This window comes from Pseudochaenichthys georgianus, chromosome 4 (assembly GCF_902827115.2).
Source record: "Pseudochaenichthys georgianus chromosome 4, fPseGeo1.2, whole genome shotgun sequence".
Classification (NCBI taxonomy): Eukaryota; Metazoa; Chordata; class Actinopteri; order Perciformes; family Channichthyidae; genus Pseudochaenichthys; species Pseudochaenichthys georgianus.
The window spans coordinates 11,569,266-11,591,551 of record NC_047506.1 but is presented as its reverse complement, the minus strand read 5'-3'; the positions used below and the strand labels follow the sequence as shown (position 1 = coordinate 11,591,551).

The following is a 22,286-nucleotide window of genomic DNA, read 5'->3' as shown; positions in this document are numbered from 1 at the left end:
ATCGCAGCAGATTGGTTCTAGGGTAGAAACTACATTAACACAGAGACCTGCAGCTATTATGTAACCCTTCCTTCTCTGTCACACACACTTTCAAACACTGTCTTTCTCCATCCCGTCATTTCTTTATTCATCCACTCCTCCATGCTTAGGGACATCTCGATGCCTTTATCTATTTCCTTATCTCCATTGTCTTCCTCTGCATCTGCTCTTCTCTCCATTTGTATGAATCTATCTCCACTTCAACCTTCTATCCTCTCCGTCTATCTTTGTCCCTCCAGCGGCAGGCAATGAATATTTAATATATTCTCCCAGCCTCCTCAGTGATGGCCTCAGAGAATAATCTAGTCCCTGATCGTTCATCATCCGTCATTCTTACGCAACACCACATTCCTTCTCTTCTTCCTGTCATGCTGCAGTTCTACTTTAACATTATGGTTGACTATATTTCCTCCACTTAAATATCATGAGCGTCAGGCTGTGGATATTCCATTAAATATCTCTAAAGCACATTGACTACATCACTTCTTATGGAGCTACCATCTCAAGAACAAGGCGCTCTCAGGGGACTACTCCATCAAGATGGTGCAAAAAAAACTGTTGTCCCTGGTTGTGTTGTAGGGAGAAGAAGAAGACGATAGGAGGGGAAGGATTGGAGGTGGAGAAAGAAGGTCACCATCCTCGTTTTCAGTGACCTCCCATATAAGATCCCTGTCTAAAGAGCCTCAGGCTACCACTCTCCCTCCTGATCCATCTCTAGTGATGCACCAGCGGACTTATGCAATCTGCAGCTGAATTATTAAAGAAACATATGCTACTGTTACACTGTGGGCTCCCAGCGGTGTCACCCTCCTCGTACAGCAGAGGAAACATCACAGATGCACACATAGGGAAACACGCAGGCCCCTTGAGCCTTCTCTGGGGAAACAACACAAAATGCACAATACAAGCACAAACATATACCGTACATGAAAAAGAAGACAGAAGAAATGCAGGCTTTGATCCATACCTTCCTGTGGAGCGTTGGAGTTCCTGGCGTTGTCTCTCTCCTCAGACGTCTCATTGCTCACTGCGTTGCCGCTCTTTGTCCTCCGCAGGACACTGAACGCCCGGTTCAACCTCCTGAAGGAACGGCTCCTCACTGAAGAACGGTCAAAATTTCTGACTGCAAAGAATACAGGGGAGAAAGAGAGGCACTTTAAGTATTACATCACACTCAACATGCCCAGACATGTCTGAATCTGCCTCCTCACAGCCAATCCAATACCTCCTCCTTGTTTAGTGACTGAAATCTGTGTTGCTGTTTTGCTATACTGTTGGAACTGGTAAGAAGATGAAGTTGTACAATCGAGCGGTCCAGCTTGAATAATACAACCATGTGTGTCGTGGCTTAATAGACAATGCACAGTTGTTTACGTATATTAATGTGAAACAAGATTTTGCAATTGAAGTAAGTGTTCAGCAATCCTTTTCCCCTTCATCATTATGATAATGAGATTAACTTTAGGACTATGCATTGTTCCTGAAGTATGTGATTAGCCAATGATATTGCCTTTTATCAAATGTACCCTTACGGGTTTCTAGTAGCCCAAGCAGAGCTATAGAATAATGTTATAGGGAAATATCTGGCTCTTCATATACTAAATGTTTCATTATGTTCATTATGTTCATTATGCTCTGTGTCTGTCTGCTGCTGAGCAGGTCGTTTACTGAAGATATAAAAATGTCAATGCCGAAAAAAAGAATACTATGAGAGTGATGGAACCAGTGTATTGGATCGGCACATCCATCTTAGTTTACATACATGTAAACAGGATTTTAAATATTCAACAACAATGAGCCTTGACAGTGTGATTTGGTGAGAAACAATGGACTCAAACAAAACTTTCTTTTAGGAAATTACAGTGCACCTTTAACGCAAAACCTGAGACAGGTTTAGGTTCATTTCCAGACCAACTTGTGCTTTTATTTACCGAGCACTCTGCATTTTGATACCCACCGTGTCACTGCAGTAAAAATAGATGTTTGCCTCAAGTAGAAAGTTTTGTTTGTTGTACAACTTCAATATCTCTTGCTTAGTGGATGAAGAAGCTTATTTTAACCATCTTTAATTAATAAAGCCAATCTGTGCTGAGTATATACTCTCACTCTCTCTCTCCCTCTGCGGGCTCTGAGAGATGCAAGAGCTCCTGACTGCCACATTATTCTTTAAAAGCGCCAGCCGCTTCTGGAGCTGTCAGCTTGTTCAGCAGTAGTGGCGCTTATGGTGGTCGTTGGTGCTCAGCCGTCCAGGCCTAAAGTGCTGGTGCAGCGTCATTGGGTGTCTACACTGCCTGTAAGCTCACGTTAGGGGGGGGTGGGGGGGTGGGGAGAGGGATGGATAGGCAAAGAGGCACACTCATGACTGGTTTCACAGGTGGGAGAAATGGAGGGAGAGGGCTGTTCACGTCATGAGGCATTAACACACACTTGCATGAGGCTATATTTAACCTACCTCTCCTTCCATCTCTCCTTGACTGCATAATGTACCTGCCCTCTCAGTGACTTTCTCTCTCGCTCTCTCTGTTTCTATACTGTTTTCCAAAAAGAGAGATTTTATGGATTGGTTAAAAAAAAAACAAGGCAGTAGAGCTAATTGTCTAATAGGATTTCTATCAGAGACCATTAGAAAGAACAAAGACTGTATTTGAGGTTGACCAAGAGCCTGGTTTATACATTTCAAGTCTGCAGGTGTAAAGTATGTTTGAACCTAGCTGGTGGGACTGTGGAACTGGGACTATACAGCACTGTACTGTCTATTGATTTTCAACCTGTCACTCTGATAAACACATACTCCTTCCAACTCTCTTTCTCAGGAAACTACATGCTAACGTCATGCAGGACTGAACATGATCACATGCAAACGTCCGTCCGTCCGCCCACTCACACTCACTCTTCTTGCTGCTGCTGCGGGCGGCCAGGCTGGTTGTGCTGCCTGACTGACTATTGTCCTCCATGCTGGGGTCGAAGGCGGGGTTGACCAGACCAGGCTCGTCTGAGAGGAGGGCCACGGCGGCGGAGGTGGGGCCGTCATTTGGCAGCGTGGCGATGGTGAGTTCCGATGTGCTGTCGGTGCACTCGCCCTCCTGGGAGCGCCGCTTCCGGTCTGCTGAGAGCCCATAGTGAGAGGCCCCTTTACACCTGCACACAGGGGTCAAAAGTCAGCCTCAAACTCAGATTATAGAGTCAGCATGGAGAAATGAATACTGGATATGTTAATGAAATAATTAAACTGATGATCCGACAACATTATGTGATGAACTACTTGTCGAACATGCAGCAATAAACAGCAACACATTCTAACCGTTGAGTGAAAGTCAACAAATTCATGTTGGCGTCTGATGAAAAGGTCACATTCTCAAGATAAATGTGAGCAGATTTCAGTATCGCCTCCAGCCTGAGGCGTTCTGCACGCTGACCTCTATCTGCTGCTTTGTGACTGCCGCACACAAGGACTGCTTATCAGCACCTCTTAACACGTCATACAACCTGTACACATGTTGACTATATCCTCTGGTGCTCTTACTTTACAATGTATGCAGCACCTCTCTGAGAATGTCATATTTACTCTAAAAATGAAGAAGAAAAAAACCTTTTTTGTGACAGTATCTGTAACCACATTCAGGAAAGATGTTCTCTCTTGCAGTGAGTGTGAGTATCACTGACGGATGATTGAATACAAATGTAAGAAAACACCCGGCAGACAGGAAGGAGGCTGGGTAACTGACACAACATTTGAATTTGAAACGGATATCGTCTGAATGCAGTTTCTCTCAAAAATCTGATTCCTAGGCTCGTCTCCTCCCTGTCAACAACAGCACAACCACAACACATGTACAGCCTTTCTCTCTCTCATACACACAGATACACACCCATGTGCACATATTTTGCTAGACACCATAAAAGGCTTTTCACATTGACAATATAAAATTGGGAATAGTTGTTTGTGAATTAAAGATATCCCTACAGAGTAGGTTATTGTACTGTTGGAACATTTTCCTCCATCTGTAAGCCATAAAGGCTTTGAGCTGACGCTTCATCAGAGGCAGGAATAACACTGGCTTGTGTCTCTGGCTGTCTCTGCGGAGCCATCAGCACAAACATTAACTGGGTTTTAATGAGCTGGACCAAACCCAGGCACCACGCAACAGTAGCTCAGAAAAATAACAGGAGCGTCATCCATTCTCCTGTGCTGTAAGAAGGGCGGGCCACCACTGGACCTTACATCGACGATATCCAGCCAAAAAGCAGGGCTTCAGTCAAATCAACGGAAAATGGTGGCCATCACTGCAGTCTTTTACTAAACAATATTACATGCTGGTGAAGCATCGCAGCCAAGCCCTGAGGAAAAATGTTGGGCATTGAAGACAATTTATTTAGTGGCCAAACCGTGCAATTACAACTCCTGTGCTCGTTACGTGATGCCATTGGGTGAAAAAACACTTTCCCCCATTGATTTACATTGGAAAAGAGAAGGATAATTGCACTAATAGCCGAGTCCAGAGCTATTTTCCTTCCTCCAGTTTATGTAAATTAGCCAGAGAACGAGCAGCAAGGTTAAATCCAGGTAATTGTGTCTCTTGGGTGTAGCTATTTTGGCTCCATCAAGGGGTCCTGCCTCCCACACTGCATCTGTTCGTTTGCTACATTCATGATTTGAGTAGGGAGGCCATTGGCTCCGTGGTGCACAACGTCGCTAAAAGCAGCATTTTGTCTCAATAACAGAGCTGTCAGTGGGTCATTCACCCTCACCATATCTCACAGGGGAAATCATTTCATCCTGAAGTGGGTTCTATATCTCACTTGTAGCCACGGGTCAGACTCACGGTTAGATACAGCCTAACACAAAGCTGAAGTACCTATTGATCTCCTTTTGAGCTCTGAGACATAACGCATTGATACACTGGACTGTGTGTAACTGTGCACCTATGTGTGGGCAGTGCCATCCTGAGTTGTTTTGGTTCACTCAGTTAGTAAATTGATTGAGCACGTCTGTGCAGAAACATACCACTTAAGTGAGCGAAGTGGTTGAATAGAGCAATATTTCAATCTCCAGCAGAGGAGGGGCCGCGCTGCAGCCTTCAGGGGGAGAAGCTTTCCTCATGTCACTCACTATCAATTAGAGGAATTAAAGGTGGGGTATGTAATTTTGGAGAAACCAGCTCGAGTGCGCTAGAATTTGAAAATACACAACCGGAACAAATCTGCCACTTCCTTCAGACTTCCTTACAGAGCCCCTCCTCCAACACACACGAACGCGCACATGACCAATGAGGTCACGAGATAAGTTTGTGCACAGATGGAAGGCTGACAGGCAGGTAGGCCATCCAGTTATTTTAGCCGGGCCGGCTCAGATGATTGGTCGTGCTTTTTACAGCGCTACGGCTTCCACAGATGACATTTTTTCATGTATCTATTGTGAAAGCATTTAATATATGCATTGCTATCGGGATGTTAAGAGCATTCCATGGAATATAACAAAAAGTGTTTCTGAAATAAATTACATACCCCACCTTTAAAGCTTGAAAACACTGCTGCGTCTTACATACCGTTAAGTGGCTCCTAAAGAATACCTGCGTGCCTAGGTTTACATAGACAAATGTACAAAAGTATTAAAGCCTTGTGGATTCAAAAATACTAAATGTGAAGTTCTCTTGAAAAAATGAGTATGACTTTGGTGATTCTTAGCTCATTCATGTAATGCCAGAGTACACCTTTCAATTTGTCCAAAGCAGTTTCATGACCTTCAAAAGAGTTGCCACATTTTAACGTTGTATACATTTTAGTTAGCAAATATGACCTTAGTTACATGCTTATCTAAAATGATGAACATAGTCATTTAAAATTCCTATTAGCATTTTCATTGTGAGCCTGTTAGCATTCAGCACCATAGTGTCAAAGTAAAGCCCTGTGAATATATCATCACACTCTAACTTACATAATAACAATTACTTAAACCAAATAAATAATGTAATATCCTCTCTATATATAGATGTCACTTCCTACCGAAGCCTTATGGAGCAGCACTGACTATCGATGCTTGACTGAACATTTGATTCCTTTTCGTTTCCACACAGTATAGGACTTCTGGTCAAGGCTGACTATATGAATTCTGAGAGCTAGACAACATTCCTCTATTTCAGCATGGGGAGTGGAAAATGGAAAACCACAGCCAGTCAGTTAAGATGGACGAACACATCAGAAAACAGGTTCATTCATTTCATAAATCTTATAGACCACCCAAATCGTAGCAAGATGGCCAATAATTAATGAATGGACACTTCACACTACATTTGACTTAGTAAAAACTTAAGGGGCTTATTCTAAAAGTGTGATTGTAAAGCTCAGACACACATTGTCAACAAATCTAATATATCTTGTGCTTTCACAGGGAACAACTAAAAGACATTTTGTTGACGTCACAACAACTCAGAGGCCATCACAACAGTCTTTGAGACGGCAGCCATTGTTTAGTCTGCCTCTGGTTTATTAAAAGGCTTAGTCTTCTGTTAATTAAAATGTCCTTTCTCCAGGGGAGAATAGATGCCTTAACAGCGTTGCCATATCTCAGCTGCTTAGAGTTTTAATGTCTTGAGATATAATGTGAAGGCCAAAGTGTGTGCACTCTAAGTTTAAAGGCAGGGTAGCGTGAGAGAAACCCCTTGTCTGCTTCACCGGGGTGGTCCTGGAGTTTTAGAGGCAAGGTAAGCGAGCCAATTAGGTCTGGAGACGTGCAGAGCACCGAGGGTGGTATACTTGCAAAAAAAGTCCACATAACATACCCTCTTTTCTTCTTGTTTTTCTGTCAAAAACAAACATCCATTTGTATATAAGGAGAATTTGAGTGCTTGTGCCACGCTTTCCCTTTCTTATACAGCAGCCTTTTCTGGGAGACAATCACTGAGCTTAGAGGATGCTCATTAGCACTGCAGTATCCGTGTCTCGGTCAGCAAAGCCTCAGTTATCACATCATCTCTCTAAACCCCAGGATCTGTGGCAAGATAAGGAGTGAGGACGCCAAAACATCCCACCCGCTCCGCCCTTCGCCTCCTCTACCTACAACTACTTTACTCCTGAATCTCTCCAGCGCAGTAGCAATTACCCATGATGCTTTCTGTGATGCGGTGGTCGTGCCGAAGCGCCCTGGCTGTGACACAAACAGCCCTGTTGTTGTGATGTGAAATAAACACCAGCTCACAACTCATCCAAGCCTGTGAGATTCTCCAATCCTCTTTAGGGGCGAGTGGATTATCCTTCCTAACCCAAATACTCTCTCTGCCCCTGACTGCCACGGACAATCATGTTGGGCCACACTCCGCGTACAGTGCAAATTACCCCCGCTGAGGTGACAATTCCAGGTCAGACAGTCGGAAACAGGAACTGGCGGTGTGGGCATATTTTCCCATGCTGCGGCGGTGTAATCATGCAAATGGATTCAATCCAAAGCATTGTTTATTTACAAAGTCATCCTACAGTGAGTCTGTTGGGGTGCAGCAGCTGACCCACAGCTTAGCTAACTCTGGTTATGTGAGCTCTTCCTTCTCTTGGCATCCTTATTAATCTCAAAGCAGCAGCAGGGAGTTGTTACTAATGAGTTTTGACACCAACCTTCTAATGCTTTTGAAAATACATCAGCAACACCGAGTGACATGTAAGAAACAGTGAGAAGAGCATCCCCGGTGCCTTGTGAGCCTGAAGGTTTCTACGCAGTAAAGAGTGTGTGTGTGTGTGTGTGTGTGTGTGTGTGTGTGTGTGTGTGTGTGTGTGTGTGTGTGTGTGTGTGTGTGTGTGTGTGTGTGTGTGTGTGTGTGTGTGTGTGTGTGTGTGTGTGTGTGTGTGTGTGTGTGTGTGTGTGTGTGTGTGTGTGTGTGTGTGTGTGGAGAGGGATGGTGGTCATTAATTTAATGGAAATAATAATTTACATATTTTCTCTTCATTAGATTAATATTTCAATGACTTCTTTATCACACACTTGGGCCATATGCTAAGCACTTGAACAAAGTGTGATAGGTGGGGAATAGACGGTATGATATATAGATACGTAGAGTGGTGAGAGAGGAGAGAGAGCGACATAAAGACAGAGTAATCCAGTTAATGATGAACTAGAGGAGTGTTAATCAGAGGGTGCGCTGGTGTGTTGATTGGATCCGCCTGCTGCAAGAGGTAATCCCAGCTGCTGCGTGAGGAGGAGGTGAGGGGAGGGGGGGGGGAGTCTCTGCTGAGGGACCACATTTTTGGCTGGGTGTGACTTCTTACAGCCTTTGAAGACGAATGCATACAGAAACCAAAAGTGAATGCGTTCAACTGGCAACACAGAGCATAACTCCTGCCTTTGTGTTGGAACTTTCCCTTGAGCTCCTGTGTGGTGAGCAGTGGCTCGGCAGGTTTGGCATGCTTGATGCTTCTGTGTGTGTTTACGAGTGCAGAGGCTTCCCAGCCAAGCGCTGTGTCAGTCCAGTCAGCCTGTTAGTTACAGCCCAAACTCTGAGTCGTGGTTTTTTCAGCCAATCAATATGTACGATCATCACCGGAATCCTGACCTCATGATTGGTCTGGTAGGACATTTATGCAGCATTTGTTGTGTCAGTATCTGGTTTCAACCATGACAACAGACTAGAAGAGCACAGCTGATTTATTCTCTGCTCTCTGGCTGAGCTGGACCTCAGCTCAAGGGCCACAAATTATTTAGATCTGAAATACTACATTTCTCTCAGTGAGGTGCAACTCTAACTGTAATCCCCTCCACACTTCAGAATATAATCATAAAGAATTCCCACTAGGATGCTGTCCCACATTGCTATTGGCACCTTATATTTTTCAATCCATGCCACACTAGCCCTTGGCAGTGTCCTGTTTTCCGTACCTTTTCATGCCATGCAAACTCAGCCAGCTCTGGTCAACCAAACCCAAAGCCCTGGCACTCAGCAGGGCACTGTTCACGTGAGAGATTAATTCTACACTCCTCTCCTCACACTCTGCTGGATCCCTACTCTGCAGGCCACCCGTATAGATCCCCTCCTACGGATAAGCCTGCTGCAGACAAGAGACTGTAGAAAATACTCCATGTTTAACACGTCATGCCTCATAGACCCCAAACACCAGCCAGACTGTAAACCAGCAAGAGGCAAAGGTTAACAGACATTACATACACTCCGTGATATGGCTGGAGAGGTAGGGCACTTGAAGTCTATGAATCAGCACAGATAAAAACGAGCACTGCATTGCGGAAACAAATCTGGTATATTAAAGTTTGGTCAAATGTTTTTCTTATAAAATACCCAACTCAATCCCATTTTAAACCCCTTCTGCATGATGACACTAATACCTGGCTGTCCCACTGGTGTGCTGCATTTCTGCTTGAGCAGAGACACATATGAGAGGAAGGCTCTGCGAAAGTAAACACTTTGACCTGCTACTCACTTCTGTTCATGAATAAATGAATACATACATAATTAATCGCTTCTTTTGTGACTGTGTGTTTGCACATGCGGTCGGCGTTCTTCAATTATACATAGTCAAATGTGTGTTTTGGTGTGTATTTTCATGCATACTTTAGATTTATGCACGCGTCTGTTTGTTTGCGAACATCTTCAGCGATTCCTTTACTTGTGTCCTTGTCCTATGTTTTCTTTCCATTGTGTAGTTTGTATACTTTGACTACCCATGCATTTAAATGATCCCATGATGGATTCCCAGAATGTGCTTCATATTGTAAATCCCATGCAAAGATATAATGAGGCTGATTTATTGTTATCTCCTTTTAGAGAGATGCGCAAGTTGTTCAGGAGAGTAGGAAGTAGCTTTGATTTCTTATCTCTCAACCACTCTCCACTGGCCTCCCTTGTGTTTCTGGCCTGCTAGATACAATAAGACAGTGAGAGCTGCCTCACCCCAGAACAGGGATTAATATTTAATCCAAACAAAAGTCTAATTAGTGAAGCCTGCCTTACACTTAAAAACTGCCACGAGGCCCAAGAGGTCATGGCAATGGTGCACTGCCTTTGACTCGAGGTGGACCCAGCATAAATAAATTACTCTTATTGTTCAGATTCAGCGAGTTCCTCTGCTAATCCTGTTAGAATTCTTCCATGCCGAAGACGTCTAGAGCACTGGGAGTGCGCACAGCTCTTGGTGATCAAACACCTCCGAGATGAGGGCTGAAAGAACGGAAGCTAAGCTAATCATAGTGTTTAAGTCCTCTTAGCACCGGCACAGAAAATGAACATAGATTAATCAGTAATGCTCCACACAGCACCGCACTGTGATCATCAGGGGGAGCCATGCGGGCTGCGGGAGGGAAAAAGGAAAGTCTTATTGTGTGTGCATAGTGTTAGGAGTAAAATGACCACAATGTAGGTGCTCTCCTGTATATGACAGTGCTGCTATTTTTATATTGGCCAATGCTGACTGGGTAAAACGGCAGTAACCATATTAAGCATTTCATCACAGAGAAACACCTACTCTCCCTCTGCATTGCTATTGCCATCTACACCCTGCGTATGTCCATACAATGTGTACACAAGCCGACGCTCACTTATGTGTGAGTAAGACAGATTGCAGCCACTCTCACATTTCCCACGCAATATCAACTCACTGTAGTAATCACATTAAAGTGAAAGAAATCAGAAAAGAAAGGACGGGAGGGAGGGAGAAAGGGAGCGAGAGAAACGGAGGCAGGCGGAGATGGCGGTAACTCGGAGGGAGCTTGAGGCTGCTCCTGTCAACAGTATGGATAAAGACAAATGGTGTGCTAAGTGCTCTCTAGCCAGGCAGAAAAACACCACGTCCACGTTTGTCTGCTCCTGGTCTCTCTCCCTGTCATGTCATAATCAGCAAAATACCTCACTGTCACAAGCACAGAAACACACTCTGACATCCTCTTCCTCTCTGACTGTCAATATTCCTCACTCACTGGGCAAAGATAGAAATCTGAAGATGTATCTACAATCATCCCCCGATTAAAACGACCCACATACTATAAGCTGTAGGTATCGCCAGATGGAAGACACACACAGGAAGTGACCTTACACCCTCCTGTCTTCTATCATCTCCCATCTCCTCTCTTGTCATATACTTCATTTCCATCCTTATTGCATCCTGATCCCAGTCTGTCATGTATATAATCAAATGTAAGGATTTCATCTCTGCTATACCTCTATTTTTCCAGACCATTTAGCACATTTGTCTATCATCCCTTCTTTCCCATTCTCTCTACTTTGGCATCAACTGCTGTCCAGTATGGGCTCTTGGTGTCTGCAGGAGTTAAAGCCCCTCTCAGTGGAGGGAGCACACAATGAAATGAGGGGATTTGCAAGGCGCTCCATTGTTACATGTGTTCATGCAGCATAATGGGACATTTCCGTCAGACTGGAAAGAGGAGCAGAAGCCCAGCTCAGGGATCAGAGAGCCCTGGCTTCACGTGGAGCTGCTGAACATCGTCAACATTAACTCCCACATAAAGAGAGTCTGAGGGCCAACACAGAGCGGGAAACACAGCTCAGAAGAAGAGGTGCCAAAAATAGCGTATCGAAAAGTGTGTAAATATTATTTTGTCTGGTGTCTCGTTGACGTTTCCTCAAATGATCACATTTCTCAAGAGGTTGAAAATATTGCAAAGCTTCCAAAATATGAGGATTTTTCGATTTCCTCTGTTTTAATAAATGACTGTAAACTAAACACATTTGGGTTTCTGACAGTTGGCCCGACAAAACAGCAATGCATGAGGTCCCCTGAAGCTCAGTATGTTATGGCCCTTGTTTTATATTTTTGAACTAAATTATGTATAGAAATCGTTCAAATAGTCCATGATAAATTGCAGCCCTAATGACACACCCCATGAGAGCTTTGTTCCCTGGTGTCAAACTCAACAACAATATCCAACATCTAAGTGCCTAGGGGGATCTAACCTTTGCTACTGATTAAATATGAATTGAAAGGAAAGCCTGTGAAAATGTACACTAACAGGTGTGCCTTTTATGTGTATTTGTATGGTACTGATTTATTTGAAATATATAAAGAGTATGTTTACATAAAGGCTTAAACAGATGGGATTGCAGTAGTAGAATAGCCAGCTATGAATTCTTAATGCTGAGGTGAAAGTCTATCACCAAAAACAAACACACCGTAGTTACAGCCGTCCATAGGCTTAACGGGACTGTGAATAAAGGGAGCAAACGTGTGCCGACATTTCAATCTAATCAATACAGTTCACAGATACACTCAGAGTGAGAGAGAGAGAAATAGAGAGAGGGAGGGAGAGAGAAAAAGGGAGAGAGAGATGCCATGCTGCAGTGCTGTAGCATCCAAACTGTCCTGGACAGCACAAAGCCCTACCCGCTGCCTCTACTGCATCCCAGAGCCACACAAACCAATGTGCAGAGCATTACAAAGCTCTAGGTTTACTTTCACACCACAGAGACACACTGTAACTCTTAAAGTGATAATAAAAAAAGTAAACATCAGAATGTACACACAAATACGCATAGATCTACTGCACAGACACAACAAACAAATACAGACTGATAAAGGAAGTGAAAGACATGCAAAATGACATATTAACAGCTGCATGGACTGTTGATTGATGGGACGGATGGGGTGATGTTGGATGATGGAGGACGCTGAGGGTTGTACTCACAGCTCAGAATAGAGGATGTGCAGGTTGCCCAAATTGTCTGTGTAGTTGGCCGGGCTGAGCCAGGGCAGGACCAGCAGCAACAGAGCCTTCATGGTCAACGCTGGGCTCTTTTTCCTCACTTATTTCCCCCTCTTCCTTTCCTCTCTGCGCTGAAGCTCTCTCCTCTTCTAGTCCCCCCTCCTCCTCCAATTCTCCGAACCTGGCCGTACTGACCCCCCTACTGGCGCCCCTCAGATCAGAAAGAATCCTTCACTTCCTACCTTTTCAGCCTCTTTCTTCCCCTCGGGTTCCCCCCTCTCTCTCTACCTCTGTGTCTGTGTGAGCCTGGCAGTTTCTTCCTCTGCCTCAGGCGGGATGCCTGGTCATCTCAGCTGCAGAGGCAAACGGGCCAGTTGCCAGAGGTTGAAGACGGAGCGGAGGAGGAAGAAGCAGCAGAAGCAGGTGCAGAGCAGAAGTCCCGTTGTGGTACAGGAGGAAGAGGAGAAAGTGCAAGAAGAAGAGGAAGGAGACCCATGCAAAGGTGGCACATTTGGAATACAATTTGAGATGTGCAGCCCCTTAATCTGCTCTGGGCACTAGCGAGTTGTAAGAGGATTTGCGCTCGTTTGCGTGTGTGTGCATATCTGTCTCCATCGGTGTGTGTGTGTGTGAGTGTGCATGTGTGTGTGTATGTCAGAGAGAACGGTGCAGGCTGTGACTTATACTGCAGCAGAAACCACTGAGGGGGAGATGGAGCAGACCAAACAAAGACACGAGGGGGGAGGTACCTGGTGATGCTCTGATTGGCTGTGCCCTCCTCACGCGTGTTCACACACGCACAATCTCAGACATACACATACGTACAACCTCTGCATTCACCTCCCCCTGCCTGCCCATATGTTGGTTTATGAAGGGGGAGGACAGAGAGGAGGGGGGAGAATATGTTGCCTCCAAGCCCTCTCCCCTCCTCTCCAACGATGGACTGCTCCCTGTGCAGCAGATTGGTCTGATCGCTAAACAGAATCTGCCTCCATGTGTGAAAAAAAAGAACATTACCAAAACACACCGGCAAATCAATAATCTCTGCAGTGATGGGGCTTGCTGTTTGGAGTGACATGAACGAAATAGACAGGTGCAAAAAAAAAAAAACACATTTGGAACAAATCTTCAGAGAGCCATTGATCAAGAGTCTTTTCATTCATTGATTCAATCAGTCATTCAATCTTTCAATTTGAGAATGTATGCAGTCCAATGAGAGAGCGAATGATAAAGGGTGTATGTTATACACAAATAGAGAGGTTAACCCTTTCTATCATCACCACCTGATTGTGAACGGCAGGGATCTTGGGACGCACTTAGCTGGAAGTGACGGGCAGAGGTGTGTTTTGATGGACTGTGGTACATGTTGATGGCTGTGAACGGCATTCACTCACTTTGAATATGCAATACTGCAGCGTATCTATTTTCATCTCATCCTGTCAAGCCCCACAATCAATTCGATTCCACTGATGTTTATCAAGCCACTTTAAATCATGGCAAGATTATTTAAAAACTCACATTTTACTCAGCACCCTACTTATCCTGATTTGTATCTTCACTTTTTTCCCGTTCCCTTCCTCTGCTCCTTTACTTTATCTTGGTTTCCCTGTTGGTACCTTTTTCCCACTGTTATCCGATTTGTATAGCACTCAGCTGTCTGCTACCCTCGAGAAAGACACTTAACTGGTGTAAATACCCTGTCTGAATGAATATTTCATGGATGGAGGTAGTGTGGTTACAGGCTGGATTTGTTTGTGTGTGTGTCGGTGCGTCAGTGCGTGTCTGTTTGCGTGTTGTAATGTATGCATGCGTGAGGCATAAATTATCATGCGGTATTTGAACAGTGCGCACAGCAAGAAGACCGCAGGGCATGCAGGAAATGGAAATGTAATTGGATTGTGACAGGATGCAGTTTGTGAACAGAATCCAGTCTGCCCCCAAAGGAGCTATTTCTATACACTTGCACATTGACTTACACTCACAAAAACACCAACATAACAAACTCTCTCTCAATAATTCCTTTTCATAATAATCACACCAGCCAATACTAATCTATAGTAAAAATAGGTATTTTCAAAAGACAGTATTCCAAACCAGCAGTAAGATCATTGACAGGAACAATTAACTTCCCTGTTGTGTTCAATACACTCTTTCGGCCACACATTAGCACAATGTTAAGATCTGTCTGTGTTTTGTTTTGTTTAGATCTGTCTGTGGTTCCCTGTCGTTAGTTTCCCTGGTGTGTCTGATTACCCGATTGTGTTCACCTGTGGCCCCTGTGTTTTCTCCTCCCTCCTCACCTGTGTCTTGTTTGTGTGATTAGTCTTGTGTGTATTTAAGTTCTGGTTTTTCTGTCTGTCTTTGTCGGTTCGTTTTGTGTATTGACGTGGTCTGCGGTGAGTGTTCTGTTCTGTGTTTGTTAATAGTTAGCCTTGTAATAAAGGAGCTATGTTTTGTCACATTAATCTGCATTTGGGTCCTGCTTCCTGCTTCACACATCGTAACATTACATTTTGTATACGTGGGATGACGCCTCATCTATACGGGGTAGAGTGGCTGCTTTGAAGGAGGCACGCCAGGAGGTTGCTCGCAAGCCCTGGCTCAGGAGTTTGTTGCCTGAGTGGCTACAACTTTTTACCAGTAGTCCTGGAAACTTTTCTCAAGCCTCTAACCCTTTCCTGGGATCCGACTTCTGTACTGGTAGGGGTCCACGATGTCTCCAAGGGGCCTGTAGGAGACTCAGGGCCAGGATTCCAGCCCGTGCCCCAGCAGCCATGGTTCCGGCTCCAGAACCAGACCTTACAGCCATGGTTCCGGCTCCAGAACCGGACCTTACAGCCATGGTTCCGGCTCCAGAACCGGACCTTACAGCCAAGTTTCCGGCTCCAGAACCGGCCCATACAACCATGGTGCCGGCCCCAGTAGCCATGGTTCCAGACCTAGTTCTGGCCCCAGCAGCCATGGTCCAGGCCCCAGTTCCGGCCCCAGCGGCCATGGTTCCAGACCCAGCTCTGGCCCCAGCTGCCATAGTCCCTTCTCTAGTCCCTCCTCAGGTTACTTCTCTAGTCCCATCTCTAGTCACTTCTCGAGTCACCTCTCCAGTTCACTCTCGAGTTCCCTCCTCTAGTCCCTCCTCTAGCCCCCTCTCGAGTTCCCTCCTCTAGTCCTCTCGAGTTCCCTCCTCTAGTCCCCTCGAGTTCACCCTCGGTTCTCCTCTCGAGTCCCCTCTCGAGTCACGTCTCGAGTCCCCTCTCGAGTCACGTCTCAAGTCCCTACCCAATGTCCTGGTCCGTTGGAGGTTCCGCTGGGGGTCCTGCCAACTCCATGTCCTGTCCCGTTGGAGGCCCTGTCGACTACTCCTCTGCCAGGGGTCCTACCAATCGTATGTCTGTCTCGTTGGAGGTCCCGCCAACTACTCTCCTGCCGGGGGTCCTGCCAACCCTTTGTCCTGTCTCGTTGGAGGTCCCGTCATCTACTCTCCTGCTGGGGGTCCTGCCAACCCTATGTCCTGTCCCGTTGGAGGTCCCGCCGACTGCTCTCCTGCTGGGGGTCCTGCCAACCCTATGTCCTGTCCCGTTGGAGGTCCCGCCGACTGCTCTCCTGCCGGGGGTCCTGCCAATCCCGTGTCCTGGTCCTCTTCCGTAAGGGATTCTCCCTCGAGCCCTGCCCCCTGAGTGCCGCGGTCCTCGCCCTCGGGCCCGGCCCCCTGACTCTTCCTGCCACTGCCTTCGCCCCTCCATAACCCCCTTTTCAAGCTCTGCCTTGCCCCCGGGCCGTCCGCCCGAGACCCCTTCCGGGTCCTTTGCTGTGCCCCTGGGCTGTCAGCCCAAGCCTGTCCTCCAGACCCCCTCTACCCATCCTGTTGGCCCTAGTTCTGTGTCCCTCCTCCGGTCCCTCCTCCGGTCCCCCTCCACCCACCATGCTGGACTTTTTTTGGGACGTCTGGGATCCGTCCCTTGAGGGGGGGGGGGGGGGTACTGTTAAGATCTGTCTGTGTTTTGTTTTGTTTAGATCTGTCTGTGGTTCCCTGTCGTTAGTTTCCCTGGTGTGTCTGATTACCCGATTGTGTTCACCTGTGGCCCCTGTGTTTTCTCCTCCCTCCTCACCCGTGTCTTGTTTGTGTGATTAGTCTTGTGTGTATTTAAGTTCTGGTTTTTCTGTCTGTCTTTGTCGGTTCGTCTTGTGTATTGACGTGATCTGCGGTGAGTGTTCTGTGTTTGTTAATAGTTAGCATTGTAATAAAGGAGCTATTTTTTGTCACATTAATCTGCATTTGGGTCCTGCTTCCTGCACACACCGTAACACAACTTATCCCTTTAACCTGTTAAGCCAGAGGCTCCCGCAACATCTTGCAAGAAACAGCATCTGAGGGCTTCTTAACATTTAACAAACTATGAATATGTCATACCCACTTAATGGGAAGAAACTCAGCTACCTGACGATATGAACCATTTTTACCGAAACAAAACAACTAACGCCAAACGTCTGAATTAGCACAAAGCGAAAGAGTGCTAACGCAGTTAGCACATAACTCACGGTAGAAATATTGTATTCTTTCACACACACATACGGGTATTGGGCCGAGCGCGACACCGTACTTCCGGTATCCGCCGTTTTACGCGAGGTGCAAGCAGCCGTACACCGTCTAGGTGTTGCTAAGCTTCCTGTACTGAATATCATAGTCTATTGCCTTAATCAATATCTAGTCAACTCTAAAATATATGCAATGACATATTATTGTGACAAGTGGGGTATTCACCTGGTGTTTCCAGAAATTAGACGTAGATGCAGCCAAAATCGACGAAGGCCACTGTCGTTTTTCCATACATCTGCAGGCAGTCTGTAAGGGCAATCCGACAACCCACACAGCTCTAGTTTACGCTGGTAACGACCTAGAGCACACCCCTCAAGTCCAGAGAAGTAATCCGAAGACATGCAGCGATTTCTTCGGTCGTTAATTCAGAAAAAAAACCTAGTGCGCTCTGCCTGGCTACGTTAACTAGCTGTTTATATTTGCACTTCCAGGATATTTACACCTCCATGAAAATGGCGTATATATATATATATATATATATATGGCGCGTGTTGCATTGTGGGTAGCTCGTGACGTCACTGTGTGTGAAAGAATACTTCATCGGATCTGCACAATATCATATGAAAGCTGAGATTCCACATATTCCAATGGTATAATCATCACTATGCGACCAAAACTCAGGGCAGCGAAGGCAAGCAAAGACGACACACAACTTCACTTTACGTGGCCAAAACAGCAAATACGTCTTACCTTTGCTGTTTTCTGATCAAAAGTTGTGTACAATGGCATTAAAACGCATATAAATGCTGCTGAAGGTTAATCCAATGTCTCTGTGAAACTTTGAAATTATTACTGACAATCCATCATAAAATGTATGTCATAGCTGCTATGAGAGCTACGGGAGAGTGTATGAGAGCTTCCGGTTTTAGGCTTGCTGGCTGCGCATCCTCTCATTCACCAATGGTAATATTTAGATGGATTTAGGAACTCCCTCTCAATCGTATTGGCTCTAACGGTTCAAAAGTGGTGTCAATCATCAAAATCGACCGATGGGTTCCAGAGATATGGCAAATACACCCTCGTTTTTTTTTTTAAATCTCTCTAAACAGGTCAAATTGAACTTGTTTTGCATCAATCTTGATACAGGGTACTTATATGTTATAGTTTGGATTCCTAAAGCTTTTAGTCTTCGATCCCATCATTCAAGGGTGGTTTTCACTATAAGTAATGGTTCTTTTTGGACGGAAACTATAATTTACATTTTTTTTACTATGTTCAATCTGAATTTACTTTAAAATAAAAACATCTACATTGATTCTGACTCTTCTACATCCAACTCACAGGTGTTTCATTGCTTTGAGAAAAAAGACTATTAATTTACCCCTATTAGAAGTGAAGATATAGTCATTTGTTCTGGGCATGTCATTTTCGAGCCTGAAACCTGAAAAACAGGCTCAGGCCTTAACAGGTTAACTTCATAAAGTTAGGATGACTTAGTTTGTTACTGCTTTCCAGGGCCACTTCATGTGGTGGTCCTTCCACTCATTGGTGGTACAGAAGTCCCAGGTTTAACCACATTAGCCGTTTTAAGGTGTGACATATGTTCACATCATTCAGTTACTGAAAAGCTCAAACTTATAAAAAGGAAGACACCTTCATGTTTCTGTTTACTATTCCACAGGCTGGTTCAATGAAAGGAATAACTGGAAGTCACACCCATATTTTCACCAAGGTATCATGGGGCTAGGAATAACGTGGGTAGCAAAACAGGTTAGCTTACACACCTGTCACCGTACCTGGCTTAGGTGGCCTTATCTCTGTTCACACACACACACACACACACACACACACACACACACACACACTCATTCCTTTTCCATATAGCCACACAAGCTTTGAAGAGCTCCTCTGTGGAGCTAACTTGAAAACACGCACAATTTTACATAAAAAGAGACCAAAGAGAAAAAAGAAACACCATCATGCTCAAGGCAGAACATCAGTAAAACACACACATGGCGCTCTGGGTAAATTCATTTGACAAACACAACAAATATGAGAGCAAAAGACATTCAGAGAAGAGAAAACCTGTTTTAAGCAGCGCACAAACATGTAGCCACGTGTAATTGGCTAAAAAATGAATACCTGAGCGGTTGGGGAGGAATTTTCTAGCTGAAGCTTGTGCAAGCCCTTACAGGACACAGCCGGGGAAAAATACCGTTGATCAAGTGGTTTTTATTTGGTTCTTAATTGTACTAATTGTGTTTACATTTACATTGCTCTAACCAAAGGCTGATCAGGTCATGAACGATTACATGGGTATGAAATCATCTCTGACCAGATGGCGTGGCTGTCTCAGTCATTACAGCTCCTGACCCTCTGCCAGATTACTGGGTATGGCCAGAGACAGTGTGCTCTGCCATCATGGCCATAAACAGAGAGAAATATGATTCATATTAACCCCAGGTCTTCAAATTAATATATAAGTGTAGATACAGAAGGTGTTTTTCTTTTCATATTAACTTCATTCCTTTGGTACCCATTTTAAACCTCCATAACATTGCATGCAACTGCATTTTCTTTTATGTGGTTAAGGTGTGTTTGAGTTTCGGCTTGGTAAGGCTTAGCGAAAGATCATGGTTTGGGTTAAAATGACTTTTCTGTAATGGTTACGCCGTTGGGGTCATGGTTAAATAATGAGCACTTGAGCTGTTTTTAGGGGTCTGTTTGTGGCCATTGTAAAAATAAAAAACTGTGACTTTTGGTGGGAAATGGGAAGCGATATCTATTCACTCATGGTACAAAACAATGTTTGGTTGACCCATCCAACATCCCCGACTCATCTGCACATGTTAAAACCCAACAAGTACTAGGCCAACCATAATAACCAGCTTTATCAACAAATCATGGTTTAGTCAAAATCACTGGACCATGGCCCAAACGTGGAGAAAATGTCAGTAAAATGGGGAATCGGTACAGGCTTTACCTCAATTTAAATCCCAATTTGTGTTCGTTTTTCAAAGGAATCAGCAGCTGCATTGCTCTGGGTTGGACAGTTTACCGGTGAGTGAAAAAGCAGAGCACTGTTGAGATGATACCGTTTTAAAGAACAGGCCACAACACAATGTGTGGAGTTCTCCCTCTGACCGTGGCCTCTCACCTTCACAGATAACACCTTCTAACTATGGGAGAATAGCTGAATCCCTCTGGGAGTCGTCCTCAGAGCTCCACGTCTCATTAAGACACACACTACATGAAGAGAAAAGGGCAGGGAAACAATGGAGCAATGTGGGTAAACGATAGAAAGAATGGCAATATTTAATAATAATAATATATATAATATATATTATGTAATAATATATATATATAATATATTATATAATATATATAAAATGGTGGCAGAAAAAATGGGTATTTGTGGGTGGTGGAAAATAAAAAGAGTGAAATGGCAGGAAAAAAAGCACAACATTTTAAGAGTTTATAGAGTTTTATAAAGTGCAAATGAGTAGGAAAACACTCTGCATCTTGTGTGTGATGTGATGCTCTAATTATCCCTGAGGCCCTTTGGGCTGGGCGAGTGTTAATGAGTATTAATGAAAACAGATCCAGAGAATACAGAGAACTGCCTCTTAATGATATATAAACAAGAAAAAGCTGGGCCTAGTTTAGATGAAAGCTTGGATGGAGAAACAACTCTCCCCTTTGGGACGGCAGCTGTGGGTTAATGACGTTAGGCAGAGGAGAGTGGGAAACTTAGAGTGTGTGTTTACTGCAGGTCATTGTAGATGTTACTAGATACAATATTACTAATGATAAAATAAAGTAATAGGCCTGCAAATGCTCCTAGGTACAAACTGCTTTTGCCATGTTGGGGAAAATGAAACCGTGCTTCTTTCCTCCTACCTGCTTTTGATGTGGTCTGCCACTTCCCCACGGGCCATGGTGTCAGTGCAAAAGTCAGTGAAGGGGCAAGCCACAGTCAGCTTGTCCAGCAGCTTGTGCACCAGCAGACTGGGTTTCCTGCAGCTCTGCAGCATGAGGGGCGTGCGGCACACCGGGCAGAAGTCGCTCTCCAGCAGGAAGCTGGTGAGGCACTCCTGGCAGTAGGTGTGTCCGCAGGGCGTGTCCAGAGGCCTGATGAGCGCCTGCAGGCAGATGTGACAGACCAGGTCGTCGTCCACCTCGTTTGTGTAGAGGTACTCGTGGTTCTCCTCTAGCTGGTGGCTGTGCCCACATGAGACACACAGGTCAGGAGGCGGAGACAAAAGTCCATACTCTGAGGGGGAAAGGGGTGGAGCAGAGGCCCCCGCCATCGCCATGACAACTTCTGGCTGTATACTATCCTCCTCGATACTCATTTGGAGTCGGGATGTCTCTTTGAATCCAGTCAGGAAGTCATCAACAGCATAGATCTATGTGAGGAAAAGGAATATTATATGTAATGTAGTTATATTGTTGTGATCAATGTAGGATTTAACTGTTGTATGTGGCCAAGCTGGGGGTAGTTAAACTACTTTTTTTAGAGTTAAGTTGATAGCCAAGTGGTTCCTAACATGGGTATCCGGCCCCCAAAAGGGTCACAAGATTACTTGGATAGATGATAAATAGGTATATAAATGTTATGGTATTTGTTCACTGTGTCTATAAGGGACCCCCAAAATAAAACATTTTTTAGTAAGGGGTCACAGGCCAAAACGGTTGTGAATATAATTGTAAATAACAAATAAATTAAAAAAACTAGCCAGTAACAGCAGAGAAATGTTTTGGAGTAAAAAGATGAATATATGCCTCTGGAACGTTATAAAGAAGTTCACAATATTGTCCTACAGCTAGTTTCTCAAAAATGAACTAGAACAGTAGCTGAGTAAATGTATACCGGTGCTTTACCCCACCAAAGAAAGGGAGTCAGCAGCCACAGTTATCATTTCAAGTAAACAGGGTGTGAAAATATTCATAAGCAATGTTGCTGGAGCAGAGCTTCTCTTAAACACAAAGATGAACAACAGCAGCACATAATGTGCGCAGCAGTCCTACAAACTTTTCTTTCTTGTTTTTCTCAATATCTTG

The 22,286-nt window shown here is 44.7% G+C and overlaps 1 protein-coding gene across 4 annotated transcripts in view; it reads right to left on the bottom strand.

Annotated features, from left to right (window-relative positions):
- Nucleotides 1–22,286, bottom strand: part of lnx1 (ligand of numb-protein X 1) — a 35,141-nt gene that overhangs the window by 9,026 nt on the left and 3,829 nt on the right. The window contains exons 2-4 of one of the 4 annotated variants that reach the window (XM_034081845.2): nt 21,123–21,631; nt 2,924–3,177; nt 1,007–1,162 (exon numbers count right to left, since the gene is read on the bottom strand). In XM_034081845.2, the coding sequence (XP_033937736.1) occupies nt 1,007–1,162; nt 2,924–3,177; nt 21,123–21,577 (865 nt within the window). In that variant the 5' untranslated portion in view covers nt 21,578–21,631. Of the gene's footprint in view, nt 1–1,006; nt 1,163–2,923; nt 3,178–12,670; nt 13,373–21,122; nt 21,632–22,286 lie in introns of those variants that run through there. The other 3 variants (XM_034081846.2, XM_034081847.2, XM_034081848.2) reach the window with 3 other exon arrangements.